The 16,379-nt window shown below is 46.6% G+C and overlaps 1 protein-coding gene across 2 annotated transcripts in view; it reads right to left on the reverse strand.

Moving 5' to 3' along the window:
* Positions 1-16,028, reverse strand: part of atp8a1 (ATPase phospholipid transporting 8A1) — a 546,817-nt gene extending 530,789 nt beyond the window's left edge. Inside the window, exon 1 of one of the 2 annotated variants that reach the window (XM_085969404.1) lies at positions 15,618-16,028. In XM_085969404.1, coding sequence (XP_085825530.1) covers positions 15,618-15,666 — 49 coding nt within the window. In that variant the 5' untranslated portion in view covers positions 15,667-16,028. The remainder of the gene's footprint in view (positions 1-15,617) is intronic. The other variant, XM_085969397.1, reaches the window with a different exon arrangement.
* Between the last annotated feature and the right edge of the window lie 351 nt (positions 16,029-16,379).

A 16,379-nucleotide genomic window follows, 5' to 3' on the forward strand; every position in this document is an offset into this window, starting at 1 on the left:
TCATGGGATTGGGGGTAATATACCAGCATGGATTGAGGATTGGTTAACGGACAGAAAACAGCGAGTAGGAATAAACGGCTCATTTTTGGGTTGGCAGGCTGTAACTAGTAGGGTACCACAAGAATCAGTGCTTGGGCCTCAGCTATTCACAATCCACTTCAATGATTTGGATGAGGGGACCAAATGTAATATATCCAAGTTTGCTGATGATACAAAGCTGGGTGGGAATGTAAGTTGTGAGGTGGATGCAAGGAGGCTTCAAGGGGATATAAACAGGCTAAGTGAGTGGGCAAGAACATGGCAAATGGAATATAATGTGGAAAAATGTGAAGTTATTCACTTTGGTAGGGAAAATAGAAAATACTTTTTTTTTTTTTTTAAATGGAGAGAGATTGGGAAATGGTGGTGTTCAGAGGGACCTGATGTCCTTGTACACGAATCACAAAGTTAACATGCAGGTACAGCAAGCAATTAGGAAAGCAAATGGTATGTTTGTCTTTATTACAAGAAGATTTGAGTATAAGAGTAAAGACGTCTTACTGCAATTATATAGGGCCCTGGTGAGACCACACCTGGAGTATTGTGTATAGATTTGGTCTCCTTACCTAAGGAAGGATATACTTGCCATAGAGGGGGTGCAACGAAGGTTCACTAGACTGGTTCCTGGGATGGGGGGATTGTCCTATGAGGACAGATCGAATGGACTAGGCCTATATTCTCTCGAGTTCAGATGAATGAGGGGTCATCTCATTGAAACATACAAGATTCTTACAGGACTTGACAGGGTAAATGCAGGGAGGATGTTTCCCCTGGCTGGGCTGCCTAGAACCAGGGGTCAGTCTCAGAATAAGGGGTTGGCCATTTAGGACTGAGATGAGGAGAAATTTCTTCACTCAGAGGGTGGTGAATCTTTGGAATTCTCTACCCCAGAGGGCTGTGGAGGCTCAGTCGTTGAGTATATTCAAGACAGAGATCGATAGATTTTTGAGTATTAAGGGAATCAAGGGATATGGGGATAGTGCAGCTCGAAGACCAAATGGCCTACCCCTGCTCCTATTTCTTATGTTCTCTTGGTACCTTTGCCCAAAGATCCATCCATCTTGGTCTTGAAAATTTCAATTCACCCAGCATCCAGAGTCTTTTGCGGCGGGGGGGGGGGGGGGGGGGGGGGTGGGGGGGTGGTGGGTGAGAGGGAGAGGGCGGGGGGAGTCCCATATTTCCACTACCCTTCACGTGAAAAAATGCTTCTCTAATTCACTTCTAAATGGCCTAGCTCTAGTTTTATTATGCCCTCTTGTTCTGGATTCCCCCACCAGAGGAAATACCTTGATTAGATTCCCCTCAACTTTCTAAACACAAGTGAATATAAACCAAATTTATGCAAACTGTCTTCAGAATTTAATCAGAACAAGTCTTGGTATCATTCTGGTGAATCTGCACTTTACAGCTTCCAAGGTAAATATATCTTTCCTGAGGATCAGTGCCCAAAACTGAACACAGTACTCCAAATGGAGTCTGTCCAACTTACGCATCACTTCCTCACTTATGTATGTTAAGGACCAACATGCTGTTAGCCTTTTTGATTACATTTTGTACCTAAACAGCTTTTAGTGAGGTGTACATGGGCACCTAAATCCCTTTGCTCCTCCAAAGCTCAGTCTCTCACCATTAAGAAAATATTCTTATTTGTCTTTCTCATATCCAAAGTGAATTATCTCACACTGCTCCACAGTGAACTCCATCTGACATAGTTTTGCTGACTCACAGTAATTCACACATCTTACTGTGCCTCCTTAGTGTCATCTGCAAACTTGCATAAACAGCACTCTATTCCTTCATCCAAGCCATTAATATATATGGTGAAAACTTTAGGCCCCAGTACAGATCTCTAGGAAATACCACTTGTCACATCCTGCCAATCAGAAAACAAACCCTTTATCCCTACTCTCGATCTCCAACCTCCAAACCAATTACCGACCCATGACACAATTCAGTGCGCTTTAATTTTTGCTAAGTCTCGTGCGGATTCTCGTTGAACGCCTTCTGCAAGTCCATATAAACAACATTCGAAGACATTCCCCTCTCCGCCATGCTAGTCCTCTCAAGAAATTCAACTAGATTAGTCAGACATGACCTACCTTTCAGATATTCATGCGGATTCTCTTTGATCAGTGTGCAAATGGTCAGTCACTGTGTCTTCCTCGTAACTGATGTTAAAGTGGCAGGTTTGTAGTTACCTGGTTTCTCCCTCCCTCCCTTCTTAAATAATGGAGTGGCATTTGAAATTTTCCAATCCAATGGCACATTTTCTGAATCTAGAGCGCTTTGGAAAATTATGACTAATGTATCTGCAATTTCCTCACCTATTCCTTTTAATAAGCTGGAGTAGAAATCACCAGGTCCTTGGGATTCATCTAGCGCAAGTCTCTTTTTTTTTAAACATTAAAATCTAATAAGTTCCTCCCCATAACTTATTTTAGGTTCCCTTGTACCGCTGATATTTTGTTCTCTTCCTCCACTGTGAAAATGGATGCAAAAATACTCAATTAACAGTTCTGCTATTTCTTTATTATGCATTATAATCTCGCCTCTATCGGTCTTTTCTTGGGCCCACATTCCCCTTTACCACTCTCTTCCTCAATATATTTACAAAAGTTTTTGCTGTTAACTTTGATATATCTTGCAAGTTCTTTTCATATTCTTTAGTTGCACCTCTTATATCGCTTTGCTTCTTTTTTTTTTAAAAAAGAGCTGGATTTCCACTTTTTCTTGCACCTGTGTAAGCCTTTTCTTTTAGCTCAATGCTGTCTCTTACCTCATTTGTTGGTCAATGTTACTTAACTACACAAGTGGAGCCTTTGCCTTTTAGGGATATGTACTGGGTTTGCATCACACCAAATACTTTGATTACCTCCCACCGTTTGTCTATAAGTTCACTCATTAACTTCAGCCCAGTTTACTGTGGTCAATTTGAAATTTGCCTTTAAAAAAACTGTAGCAGCTTTTACCTATCCCTCAGTTTTAATGATTGAATATTTGTGGTAAACCACTTTTATCGTTACACTATAGTTATCACTGTTGTATTGTTATCACCGTTGTATCACGATACGAGGTCGCCTCTTGTCGCGCTGTTATACCTGGGCTGACCACCTCCGACTCCGCCCATGGCTCCACCTACCTGCCCAGGTATAAAGGTAGTCGACTGGCTGGTATTCCTCCTTGTTGGACCCGATCACCCACGAGGGTGGGCTCTGTTATTTAGTCAATAAAAACCTTTAGTTACGTTCCTAACTCGTCGCTTTTTATTGGACGAATTGATAGGTATATCAATTTTATTGACTAAATTTTAAAGATGTCTACTACTGGCCAGCCAGAAGCCCTCCCAGAAGCACAGCCACAGCAGCTTTTAGACACCGGGCTACACTAGCCACACCAGCCGGCTTGGCTGCAAGCCCTCAAACCACCGTACCTGGATCTAAACCCACAGGCAGCAAACTCAGCCCTCAACTTCAAACACTGGCTGGACTGCTTCGAATCCTACCTGGAAGAATCCGGCGCCCCGCAGAGATCCAAACTAAGACTTCTGAACGCCCAAGCGAGCCCGAGAGTATACGCACTCATCCAGGATACGACTACATACGAGGCCGCTATCAACCTACTGAAACAGCAGTACCGCAGCCCGGTAAATTACATGTACACCAGGCACCTCCTAAGATCCCGCCCGCAACAGCCAGGAGAGTCTGTAGCTGAATTTTTACGGGCGCTAAGAGCACTCGGCAGGAACTGTGACTTTAAAGCGGTGACGGCTGTTGAAAATACGGAAGATAATATCCGCGATGCCTTTGTGAAAGGCCTACGGTCCGACTACTCACGGCAAAGACTGCTTGAAGCTAAAGACCTCGACCTGGACAAAGCTGAAGCCCTCGCTCTCTCCCTGGAGGTGGCCCATCAGGACCAGGAGGCGTTTTCCAGGTACTGCTCGCGACCCTGGGACTCGGGCCCGACCCCTACCGCAATACCCTTCGCAGCGCCGCCCCCGGGACCTACCTCAGCGTCGGCGTCCCGGACCCGACCGGGCCCGCCACCCCCGGTACCGGCTCCGACATCGGGCACCCGCGATCGGGCCGCCGGCTGCTTCTTTTGCGGCCAGGAGAAGCACCCGAGGTCGCGCTGCCCAGCCAGGAACTCTACCTGCGCAACCTGCAGGAAGAAAGGCCACTTCTCTAAGGCCTGCAGGAGCGGATCTTCAGAGGCCAGCAGTGCCTCATGCGAACTGTGGGGGCGGCCATCTTCTTTCACGGCAACTGAGGCCAGTATCCCCACACGTGAGTCATGGGGGTGGCCATCTTTGATCAAGGCAACCGACCCCAATAGTGCCTCATGTGAGTTATGGGGGCAGCCATCTTCTCCGCCATTTTGTCCTACCTCGTGGGAGACGCCATTTTACCCACCACGCCCGACTGCCACCGGGCCCCCGGACCCGACGACCGCCTCGCCCGCAGACGACAACGACTCGCTTACCTACACACTAGCCTCCGTCACTCTGGATCAAGCCCGCCCACACCACCTGTCCAAGTCGATGATGGACATCAAAGTAAACGGCCACGCCACGACCTGCCTGTTCGACAGCGGAAGCACGGAGAGCTTCATCCACCCAGACACGGTGAGCCACTACTCCCTCCCTGTCCTGCCAACGCGCAACCGAATCTCGATGGCATCGAGGTCCCACGCCACGGACATTAGCGGCTACTGTGCTGTGACCTTGTCGGTTAAGGGTACAGAGTATAAAAACTTTAAACTCCTCGTCCTCCCCCAGCTCTGCGCTGCCGTCCTACTAGGGCTGGACTTCCAATCCCACCTCCAAAGTGTAACCCTAGCATACGGTGGACCCCTCCCCCCACTCACAGTCGACAACCAGCGAAGGTTAAACCGCCCACCGCGTAACACCTGCAGCCTATCCACCCTCAAGGTGCCGCCACCTTCCCTGTTCGCTAACCTCACCCCCGACTGCAAACCCGTCGCTACCAAGAGCAGGCGGTACAGCGCTGGGGACAGAGCTTTCATTAGCTCTGAGGTGCAGCGTCTCCTGAAGGAGGGCATCATCGAGGGGAGCAACAGCCCCTGGCGTGCCCAGGTCGTGGTCGTTAAGACCGGCGATAAAAATCGCCTGGTCATCGACTACAGCCAGACCATAAACAGATACACCCAGCTGGACGCATACCCCCTTCCCCGCATATCTGACATGGTCAATCAGATTGCACAATACCGCGTATTCTCGACCATCGACCTTAAGTCGGCCTACCACCAACTCCCTATCCACCCCGAGGACCGCCAGTACACCGCCTTCGAGGCGAATGGGCGCCTATACCACTTCCTTAGGGTCCCCTTCGGTGTCACCAATGGGGTCTCGGTCTTCCAAAGGGAGATGGACCGGATGGTTGACCAGAACGGACTGCAGGCCACATTCCCCTACCTAGATAACGTCACCATCTGCGGCCGCGACCGGCAGGACCACGACGTGAATCTGGAGAAATTCCTCCGTACAGCCCAACGGCTGAACCTCACCTACAATAAGGAGAAATGTGTGTTTAACACCTCGCGCCTTGCCATCCTTGGCTGTGTAGTAGAGAACGGACTCATCGGCCCCGACCCCGAAAGAATGCGCCCCCTCATGGAGCTACCCCTCCCCCACTGCCCTAAGGCACTTAAGAGAACCCTGGGGCTCTTCGCCTACTATGCCCAATGGGTGCCCAATTATGCGGACAAAGCCAGACCCCTCATGAAGTCCACATCCTTCCCCCTTACGGAGGAAGCGTGCGCAGCCTTCTCCCTCATTAAGGGAGACATTGCCAAGGCCACTATGCACGCAGTGGATGAGTCCATCCCCTTCCAAGTCGAGAGCGATGCATCCGACTTCGCCCTAGCCGCCACCCTTAACCAGGAGGGGAGACCGGTGGCCTTCTTCTCAAGGACCCTGAGATCCGACACTCGTCGGTCGAGAAGGAGGCCCAGGCGATTGTGGAGGCGGTACGACGCTGGAGGCACTACCTGGCAGGCAAACGATTTACCCTCCTTACCGACCAACGTTCGGTCGCTTTTATGTTTAATAACAAGCTGAGGGGCAAAATCAAGAATGACAAGATCTTGAGGTGGAGAATCGAGCTCTCCACCTACGATTATGATATCTTGTACCGGCCAGGTAAGCTGAACGAACCCCCCGATGCTCTGTCACGAATTACATGCGCCAGCGCGCAAAGTGATAGACTTCAGACTCTCCACAACGACCTCTGCCACCCCGGGGTCACCAGACTTTACCACTTCATTAAGGCCCGCAACCTGCCCTACTCCATCGAGGAGGTCAGGACCATAACCAGGAACTGCCAGACCTGTGCCGAGTGCAAACCGCACTTCTTTAGGCCGGACAGAGCAAGCCTGATCAAGGCCACCCGCCCCTTCGAGCGCCTGAGCATCGACTTTAAGGGGCCCCTCCCGTCCTCTGACCGTAATGTGTACTTCCTCAACATTGTTGATGAGTACTCCCGTTTCCCCTTTGCCTTCCCCTGCCCAGACATGACCAGTACCACGGTCATTAAATGCCTGAACGACCTCTTCGCCTTGTTCGGGTTCCCAAACTATATACATAGTGACCGGGGCTCCTCTTTCATGAGCGAGGAACTCCGTCAGTTCCTACTAGCGAGAGGTATTGCAGCAAGTAGGACCACCAGCTACAACCCCCGAGGGAACGGCCAGGTGGAAAGAGAGAACGCGACGGTATGGAAGGCCGTCCTCTTAGCCTTAAAGTCTAAGGGCCTCCCAACCTCCCGCTGGCAGGAAGTCCTCCCGACAGCGCTGCACTCCATCCGGTCACTACTTTGCACTGCCGTTAACGCCACCCCCCATGAACGAATGTTTGTTTTCCCCAGGAAGTCGACTACGGGAACCACTCTACCAACCTGGCTGACCTCTCCGGGGCCCGTCTTGCTGCGAAAGCACGTGAGGGCCCATAAAACAGACCCCCTGGTCGAGAGGGTGAACCTCCTGCACGCCAACCCCCAGTACGCCTACGTGGCTTACCCAGACGGGCGGGAGGACACTGTCTCCTTACGAGACCTCGCACCCTCGGGCACTCCGGAGACACCACCTTTACCCCCCCCCCACCCCCCCGCCAATTCCAGCCCAGGTAGACGGCATGCCGGAACCCCACGAGCCTTCGCCGACCACGCAGACACCAGCACTAACACCGGATAATGCAGCACCGCCGCTGCGACGATCGGAGAGGCTTACGAGGCCTCCGGACAGACTGACATACCAGAACTGGTAGTACACTTCACCCCGCCGGACTCAAATCTAAACAAGGGGTGAATGTGGTAAACCACTTTTATCGTTACACTATAGTTATCACTGTTGTATTGTTATCACCGTTGTATCACGATACGAGGTCGCCTCTTGTCGCGCTGTTATACCTGGGCTGACCACCTCCGACTCCGCCCATGGCTCCACCTACCTGCTCAGGTATAAAGGTAGTCGACTGGCTGGTATTCCTCCTTGTTGGACCCGATCACCCACGAGGGTGGGCTCTGTTATTTAGTCAATAAAAACCTTTAGTTACGTTCCTAACTCGTCGCTTTTTATTGGACGAATTGATAGGTATATCAATATTCAAATATATTCAAGCCAGAAAATGGCTTAATTACCTTTTGCATAGAGAAGTCTGAATAAAGTGGGCTTTGTTCACTCTCTAACGCGTTCAATCTCAGTGTAGAAAATTTCTATACACTGGAGGATATTTAACACGAGAGAGTAAACAAGGCCCATTTTATTCAGACTTTTAAAAAAAAATTAGTTTATGGGATGTGGGCGTCGCTGGCAAGGCCAGCATTCATTGCTCATCCCTAGTTGCCCTTGAGAAGGTGGTGGTGAGCCGCCTTCTTGAACCGCTGCAGTCCATGTGGTGAAGGTACTCCCACAGTGCTGTTAGGGAGGGAGTTCCAGGATTTTGACCCAGCGACGGTGAAGGATCGGCGATATATTTCTAAGTCAGGATGGTGTGTGACTTGGAGGGGAACTGGAGGTGGTGGTGTTCCCATGCGTCTGCTGCCCTTGTCCTTCTAGGTGGAAGAGGTTGCGGGTTTGGGAGGTGCTGCTGAAGAAGCCTGGGCGAGTTGCTGCAGAGCATCTTGTAGATATGCCGGTGGTGGAGGGAGTGAATGTTTAAGGCGGTGGAGGGGGTGCAAATCAAGCAGGCTGCTTTGTCCTGGATGGTGTCGAGCTTCTTGAGTGTTGTTGGAGTTGCACTCATCCAAGCAAGTGGAGAATATTCCATTACACTCCTTACATGTGCCTTGTAGATGGTGGAAAGGCTTTGGGGAGTCAGGAGGTGAGACACTCGCCACAGAATACCTAGCCTCTAACCTGCTCTTGTTGCCACAGTATTTATGTGGCTGGTCCAGTTAAGTTTCTGGTCAATGGTGACTTCTCTATGCATAGGTATTGAAAAGGTAATTAAGCTGTACTCAATTTCAAAGTCTAAAGACTTCAGCAGGTAAGGCATTACAGCGAGTTGGAACAGAGGAGGTCTCTTTTAGGCCCTGTGTTTCCATTTGGGGCTATTCCCACTGCTATACGAGATCTATCACCATGGTAATGTTAGATGAACCAAGGAGTGAGGGAAATAGACTGGCAACCTGGGTCCTACCGACCACCCCCGAGTAGCATTTACACATAGTGGGTGGGAAAGGAGTGGCCAACAGAAACCCTGCGGCAGGGTGGGGGGCAAGGGAATAAAGTAAATCAAGATAAGATCAGGTCAGTAAGAAGGCAATTGGCCTCCGCATACCTCTTCCTTTTTCTATAACTATCCTGCCCAATTTAAGGCAGGATAATGGACAAAAATCCACCCACAGAATCTAATCTACAACCAAACTTTATACAACTCATATTGCAGAAATAAATGTTGGCAATCTAGTTCAGATAGTAGTTAAACATACTGTGGCCAAGTAATTCACTACATGGAACTGTAGCCCTCAAGTAAGTTAGTGAGTACCCCAATAAGAGGTAACCAAAATGTAATCTACATAGGCAAGGAATTAGATCTCAGCTATGGCAAAAACTGAAGACATGAACACATACGATAAGAAGCGTCCCGAAAGGAAGTTAGCAGATTCAATGGCCCAGAAATTCAGGTCTCCACGGGTGAGTATGCGCTGGGTACTCACCCGTAGGCCCAATGGAAGTGCCGGTTTTCTGCATGCATTGCGCATGCGTGGGAAACCGGCACTTCCGATCCTCTGAACGAAGGGGTTCAGAGGTCGAACGCGCACGCAGGAGAGGCTGCGCGTGCGCATCAAACTTCGTTTTTTTTTTTTTTTTTTTTTTGGCAGGTTTTCCCAGTATCGTAAGCCTGCAGGATTTAGAAATTTAAAAAGCAGGCGTAACCTTACAAGGCAAGTGGTCAATTAATTAAAATTAAAACATTTTTTCCCCCACAGGTTTATTATTTTTAAATACTTTAAAGCAAGGTAAGTTTATTTTTAGCCCTGTAGAATATAAAATTATTTTTCAAAAATTTAAATTGTTTAAAAGTTATTTAATGTAATTTATAGTTTATTTAAAAAGTGATTTAAAAACATTTATTTGAAGGTTTACTGCTATTTTGGGGCCGTAGTATTTATAAGTTTTGACAGGTCTTCCTGTCAATCTTATGAATGGGCTTTTCCCTCCTCCGATTGGCTGCCCATGGCCCACGTGATCCCAGGGGACGCATCGCACTAACTGCGCCCCTGGGATACGCAAGCACTGCGCGCCGGCAGCTGGGCCAGGCCCCGATCGGAATTCCACGGGAGCCCAGAGCTCAACTGCCGGCGCGCTAGGTAAGTGCGGGTCGGGGGCTTACACCCGCGGGAAGCCCCCGACCCGAATTTCTGGGTCATTATATATTTTTTCCTTAAAGAATTTTCTTTTAAGTTTGTTCTCAGGACATATGCGATCCAACAAGGCTGTAATTATTCCCAACCCCAGCTGCCCGGAGAAGGTGATGGATGCCCTTCTTCCTGAACTGCTGCAGTGCTTATGTTGATGGTGCTCCTACAACAGTGTTAGGTAAGGCATTTCAGGAAATTGACCCAGCAATGATGGTGGAATGGCAATAGATGTTCAAGTGAGGATGGTGTATGATTTGGAGGGGAACCTGGAGGTGACTATGTTCCCACAACATTGCTGCACTTATCCTCAGTAGTAGAGGTAGCAGGGGAGTGGGGTGCTGTTGAAGTAACCTTGGCGAGTTGTTGCAGTGCATCCTTAGATCATACACACTGCAGCCACAGTGCAAGAATGATGGAGGGGCGGATATTGAGTGCAGTGGCATGGATCAAGCAAACTGCTCCATCCCAGATGGCATCAAACTTCTTCTGTTGGTGCAGTTGCACTCACCCAAGCAAGCAGTGAGTATTCCTGATTTGAGCCTTGTAGATGGTAGAGAGATTGAGGGGTCAGAAGATTAGCCACCTGTCAGAGTATCCATCAAGTGTCAGCTGTGGCTCAGTTGGTAGCACACTCGCCTCGGAGTCAGAAGGTTGTGGGTTCAAGTCCCAATCCAGGGACTTGAGCACAAAGCTAGGGAGTGCTGCACTGTCGGAGGTGCCGTCTTTTGGATGAGACGTTAAACCAAGGCCTCGTCTGCTCTCTCAGGTGGACGTAAAAGATCCCATGGCACTATTTCGAAGAGGAGCAGGGGAGTTATTCCCGGTGTCCTGGCCAATATTTATCCCTCAACCAACATAACAAAAAAAAATTATCTGGTCATGATCACATTGCAGTTTGTGGGAGCTTGCAGTGCACAAATTGGCTGCCGCGTTTCCCACATTACAACAGTGACTACACTCCAAAAGTGCTTCATTGGCTGTAAAGCACTTAGAGACGTCCGGTGGTCATGAAAGGCGCTATATAAATGCAAGCCGTCGTCTTCTTCTACCCTGCTTTTACAGCCATGGTGATTATGTAGTTGTTCCAATTAAACTTCTCGTTAATGAAGACCGACCCAAAATTGATGGCGGGGGACTCAGTAATAGTGATGCTGTTGAAGGTCAGAGAGAGATGGTTGAGCTTTCTCTTGTTGGAGATGGTCACTGCCTGGTACTTGTGGCACAGTTACTTGCCACTTAACAGCCTGAGCCTGGATGTTGTCCAAGTCATGCTGTAGGTTGGTATGGGCTGCTTTATCAGAGGAGTTGTGAATGGAGTTGAACTCAAATAGTCAACAAACAGCACCATCCTTACAATGGATGGAAGGTCATTGATGAAGCAGCTGAAGATGGTTATGCCGAGGACACTGCTCTGAGGAACTCCTGCAGTGATGCCCTGGGGCGGAGATGATTTGTCTCCAACAGCCACAACCTTTCAGCTTGGTATGACTCCAGCCACAGGAGAGTTTTCCCCCTGATCTCCATTAACTTCTAGGGCTCTTTGGTGCCACACTCAATCTATCGCTGCCTTGATGTCAAGGGTCGTCATTTTCATCTCCACTTTCGAATTCAAGTCGTGTCTATGTTGGGATAAAGGCTGTAATGAGGTCTGGAGTCAAATGGCCCTGGTGCAACACAAAAACTAAGCATCGGGGAGGATATTGCTGAGTAAGTGCCACTTGACAGCACTGTTGATGATGCCTTCCATCAATTTGCTAATAATTTAGAGTAGGTTGATGGGGCAGTAAGTGGCTGGGTTTGATTTCCCCTGCTTTCTGTGGGCACAACATACCTGGACAATTTTTCACATCGTCTGGTAGATGCCAATGTTGTAGCTGTACTGGAATAGCTTGGCTAGGACCATGGCTAGTTCTGTGGCACTGCAGTCGGGTTGTTGTTGTGAACCTTAACCTTCGCTGCGTCCAGTGCACTCAACACATTGAATCGACTGATTAGCAACCCACAAGTTGAGAGTTAAAAATCCCACCTGGGCAAACTGCAAAACTGAATTCAACAAATCTGGTCATTTGTGGGCTAGCACCAAAAAAAACTAGCGTCACGAAAAGCTAACTGGTTCACTAATGTCCTTTAGGGAAGGGAACCCGCCATCCCTACCCAGGCTGGCCTACATGTGACCCCATTTCCATGATCTATGTTTGAACCTAAATGCCCTCTAAACTGGCCTAGCAAGCCACCCATTGTAAAAAGAACACCCTGTGGAAATAATCTTTCGTGAAAACTGCTCCCAACGCAGTCTGTAAACCGCATTATATGCATTTTTGGGATACATATTGTAACATACTGTAAACAAAGAATTGTAACTTGCCAACATAAACAGTGTTCGTGAAATTATAAATGCTTTTTATTGCTGATTCTCTAATTGCATACACTAGGCAATTTGTGCCATCGTTTTCTGTACAGCTTTCCATGCCTTACCCATGACAAAGCTATCCTGGCAATGAATCACAAACGCATGTGAATGGAAAATCATTAAATTGACAGTAATAGCGAAGGCGCAAATGTAAACAAATTGGGGGTGAATTTCCTGGGAATTTCTCACGTTCCGCCACCGTAACCTGTCGCAGACCTCAGTTACTCGCATTAACGCGGTTTCCCCCGAACTTCCACTCAAGTTATGGTGGGAGAAGCATTGAGGAAATTCACCTGCAAAGACATACAAGAAATAAAATTTGTTTTCTGTTTCTCAGATGCAACCAAACATCCGTCACCATACAAAAATATAATCCAATTGCATTGATCTTTTGAAACCCAGCCCACCCCCGCCCCTAGCTGGCAAACAGTGAAATCAGTTACTGATAAAAACTTGGCCTTTTCCACTGCAAGATTACTGTTAAATTACCCCAATTAAATGTTAAGCTTTGTTAGAATAGGTGTGACATCATATTGACTGGTAAACAAACCTTCTAGCCCTAAAAAACTAATTTTTATATTTGTGGAGTGTCAAATTTCTGCATGATGATAAATATTACAATTTTTTAAAAACTTTAAAAAAAATTTAAAGTTTGTTCATGATACTTCAGCTTCTACTTTATCGCCATGCAAAAGTCCCAATCTCTAATTTTTTTTTTTTTAAAGTCCAAATAAAAGCACCTTCTCACTTCTGGTTTCCTGTCTGTGAGAATTCTTCAATGTGATTGGCTGCTTAGACAGCTTGTTGAAGTCACGATCGCCATAGGAATCCTCTATTCACAGCACCACAATCAATTGACCATCAATAAAGATAAACTTCTCACCACAGAGATTGAGATCTCTCTGTGGGCAGCTTTCTTCAGGGCCAGCGAAAAGCGCCTTTGCTTCACCGCTGACTGCAAATTATGGGCCAATATTTCACGGAATCTTTTTCTGCAACATCCTGCTGACATTTCACCTGTTCATTTTAATTAGTGAACCATAAAAGAGAGTAATTGTCATGCGTTTTACTGCCTGTGCTCTCAGAAAGGTAAAAGTAATTATTTGTCAGGCACTGATGATAGAACTCTGAAAATTTTAATGCAAAAACTGGGCAAAGCTCAAGACATATTGATCCTTGTCAACACCACCAGACAACCCAAACTTATCATGGATTTCAACTCTTATTAAAGTGAAAGCACTATCTTTTTATGCCATACCCTAGACACACTTTAGAATTAATTGTGGTTAATCCATTGGTATTCTTCTATTGAGCAAACTAGGGAATGTCAGCACTAGACAATGGAATGTTTGTGTGCCTGGAGCACCCAATTTCAGCATTAACAAGCATTTCCTCATCAAGCATTTCCACATAGCTAATGCGCTCTACTTTTCCCCCCAACAATATGCCTTAACCGCAACTCGAGAAGTGCTGTTCCATCACTGGTGTGCATTTTTCCCTTAAACCTATTCATATACTCATGACTTCTGAAAGCTTGTTAATGTCACCAAATTGTGCTCAATACAGGAACTAGGTACAGTGTCCAAGAGTTTTGCAATAGAATGTAAATGTGAAACATTCCCAGAGTATGTGAAAATATTTTGCATTGGTACAGAATGAGGTGCAATTGCAGCAGCTACTGTGTTCCTGACATAGCATAGAGGCCTGGCTTAAGCACAAAGAACTCTCCTGGTGCCATTCTAATCAAATTGTTGGGCCCCAGTTGAAGAGGATGGATTTGATCATAGAGTAGGGCATCATCACTAATCCATGGTCTTTATGTTTTGGGGCTGTATTAAATCCAATAACAAGATTCCCAATCACAATGAAGCAGATGCAAGTTTTGAAGAACATGAAAGTTATTGACAGTGATAAGTAATTACCTTCAAGATTATTAGGATTACAAAATTGATGTTCATGTTTGTTTTCAAACTTCTGTTGCACTTACAGCAGGATCTCCACCATTAAATCATTCTGTTGCACTTACAGCAGGATCTCCACCATTAAATAATTCTGTTGCACTTACAGCAGGATCTCCACCATTAAATCATTTTCTAAAATTGGATGAACAGCGTCCTGCTTGTGGGTTTCACAGCAATTCATAGCCAAGACTGCTCCTTTACCCCCAAGTTTAATCTAATGTATATAATTTATCCAGTAAACATGTTGGCTTCACACTCAATGTTCTAGCTTCAAACAGCAGATGTCACATTGACATACAGATTTTGCTCCATCACAGTAAGCAGTTATAATACAGCATTTGCCCTTTCAGTGCATTGGGATTAAAAACTCAATTTCAAATTACTAATCCAGATCAGTCTAGTTCAATTACATAATATGCTGGCACAGTTTGTGTGCACATCAAACCATTTGCTATATTCAGTCCCGTGAACAGTAACAGGAAGTTAAATGTCTTTCCTACTTCATTAGCCATTTAACTGCTACACCAGAGTCCCTCCTTTTTTGCTTTTACATTAATCTGTAAGGTAATTCAGTTAAAATACAAATGTTATATACACACATTATATGCAGACACCTATTTAAAAATAACCAGAAAGTCAACTAGGTGTATTTGCCTCGCCTTTCCAACCTATTAAAATAATTATTTACTTTAGGTTCTGTACTATTTATTCACAAGCACAGTCCAATTTGTTTCTACCGAAAATTACATTATCCCGAGTTGGACCTTAACTGGTCAATCACTGCGGTCAACGAAAAATTAAAAAAAACATTTCCGTTTATTTAATTTCCAGCAAGTGACAGTCTTGGAGGAACTAGCAATAAAGAAAATGAATGCAGTCGGGATTCAGCAAGTCTGGAAGGCGAGGATTAATTATCACAAGAGCTTCCGTAATAACTGAACACAAAAGTATAAAAATTACATCCATATTACAACAAAACCGCACATTCGTTCGCAAATTTACTGCGGTGCTGAATCAATTCAAGCTACAATGGTATTGGCTCCAATACAAGGGAGTGCAGCAAACCCCGAACGGATTTCCTTTCGGCTATTACTTTATGCCAGTGTGAACTGGTGAAAGCTTTATAAAAAAAACAAGGCGCACCATGTTTCAAAACAGGCTCCTTCAAATGCTTCCGATATTTCAGTGCAAGAAATGTGGTGAAACTTCAACACTGTAACATGTAAAAGTGGGCAGGAGGCTACATATGAACAGGTGCAATTAAATAATTGCGTTCTATATTTTGGTTTAAAAGACATTCTTCCCAATCTGTGAGTTTCCTCTTACCTTCCGCCCGAGAGCGGAGTTCTGACACAGTCTTTCGAACCGGCGGCATCTCCGCGGAATCAATCAGCGCATCGCAAGACGGAACACTAACTCCGTGCAGCAAAGGGCGGCGGGCCGGCTACTTTCAGTAGAGTGGGTCCGGCTGCAGCCTGTGTGTACTAGCCAGGCTGTGTTTGCAGTGTGCCCAGATTCTGGCTCTGTGTGTGTCCGAGTGCAGCCTGTGTGTCAGATCCACGCCGCAGCGCTCCAGAACCTCCCCGGACCGTTCCACGGCAGAGCGCGGCCCGGGTACATCCCACTCGACAGGGGAAGTTACTGCCACTCAAAACACAGCAGGCTCTGATTCTCAGTGCATGAAAGGACAGGCCTGGAAAGAATGTGAAAAACCTTCCATTTTATCAGTTTATTAGTGAAAACAAAAGGGACTGGGTGTGAAGGAAATAAGCCCTTTTAATGTGGCTTTATTTTCAAAGCACCCCTGTCGCCTCAATAGATGAGCCTGGAGGGCCATTCCCCTCAGTCGGAAGCTTTTGCTCTCGGCATCGAATAGAAGTGGGAGCACGTGAATCCGTAATTAGCATTTCCAAAAAGAGCATCAACGCTTCACTGAAAGATATATTTGAACGTGACTGCAAGAAATACAATACCTACAATGAGATTATTAATGACTGTAAACAAATATCCACATGGAATTGTTAATGAGACCCTGTAGATTTTCGACTGAACCGTGAGAGACTAAATGGAGAGAACATAGGAACAGGA

The sequence above is a fragment of the Somniosus microcephalus genome, chromosome 2 (genome assembly GCF_052327205.1).
Source record: "Somniosus microcephalus isolate GS21.2 chromosome 2, FLI_Smic_1.0, whole genome shotgun sequence".
NCBI classification, from domain to species: Eukaryota; Metazoa; Chordata; class Chondrichthyes; order Squaliformes; family Somniosidae; genus Somniosus; species Somniosus microcephalus.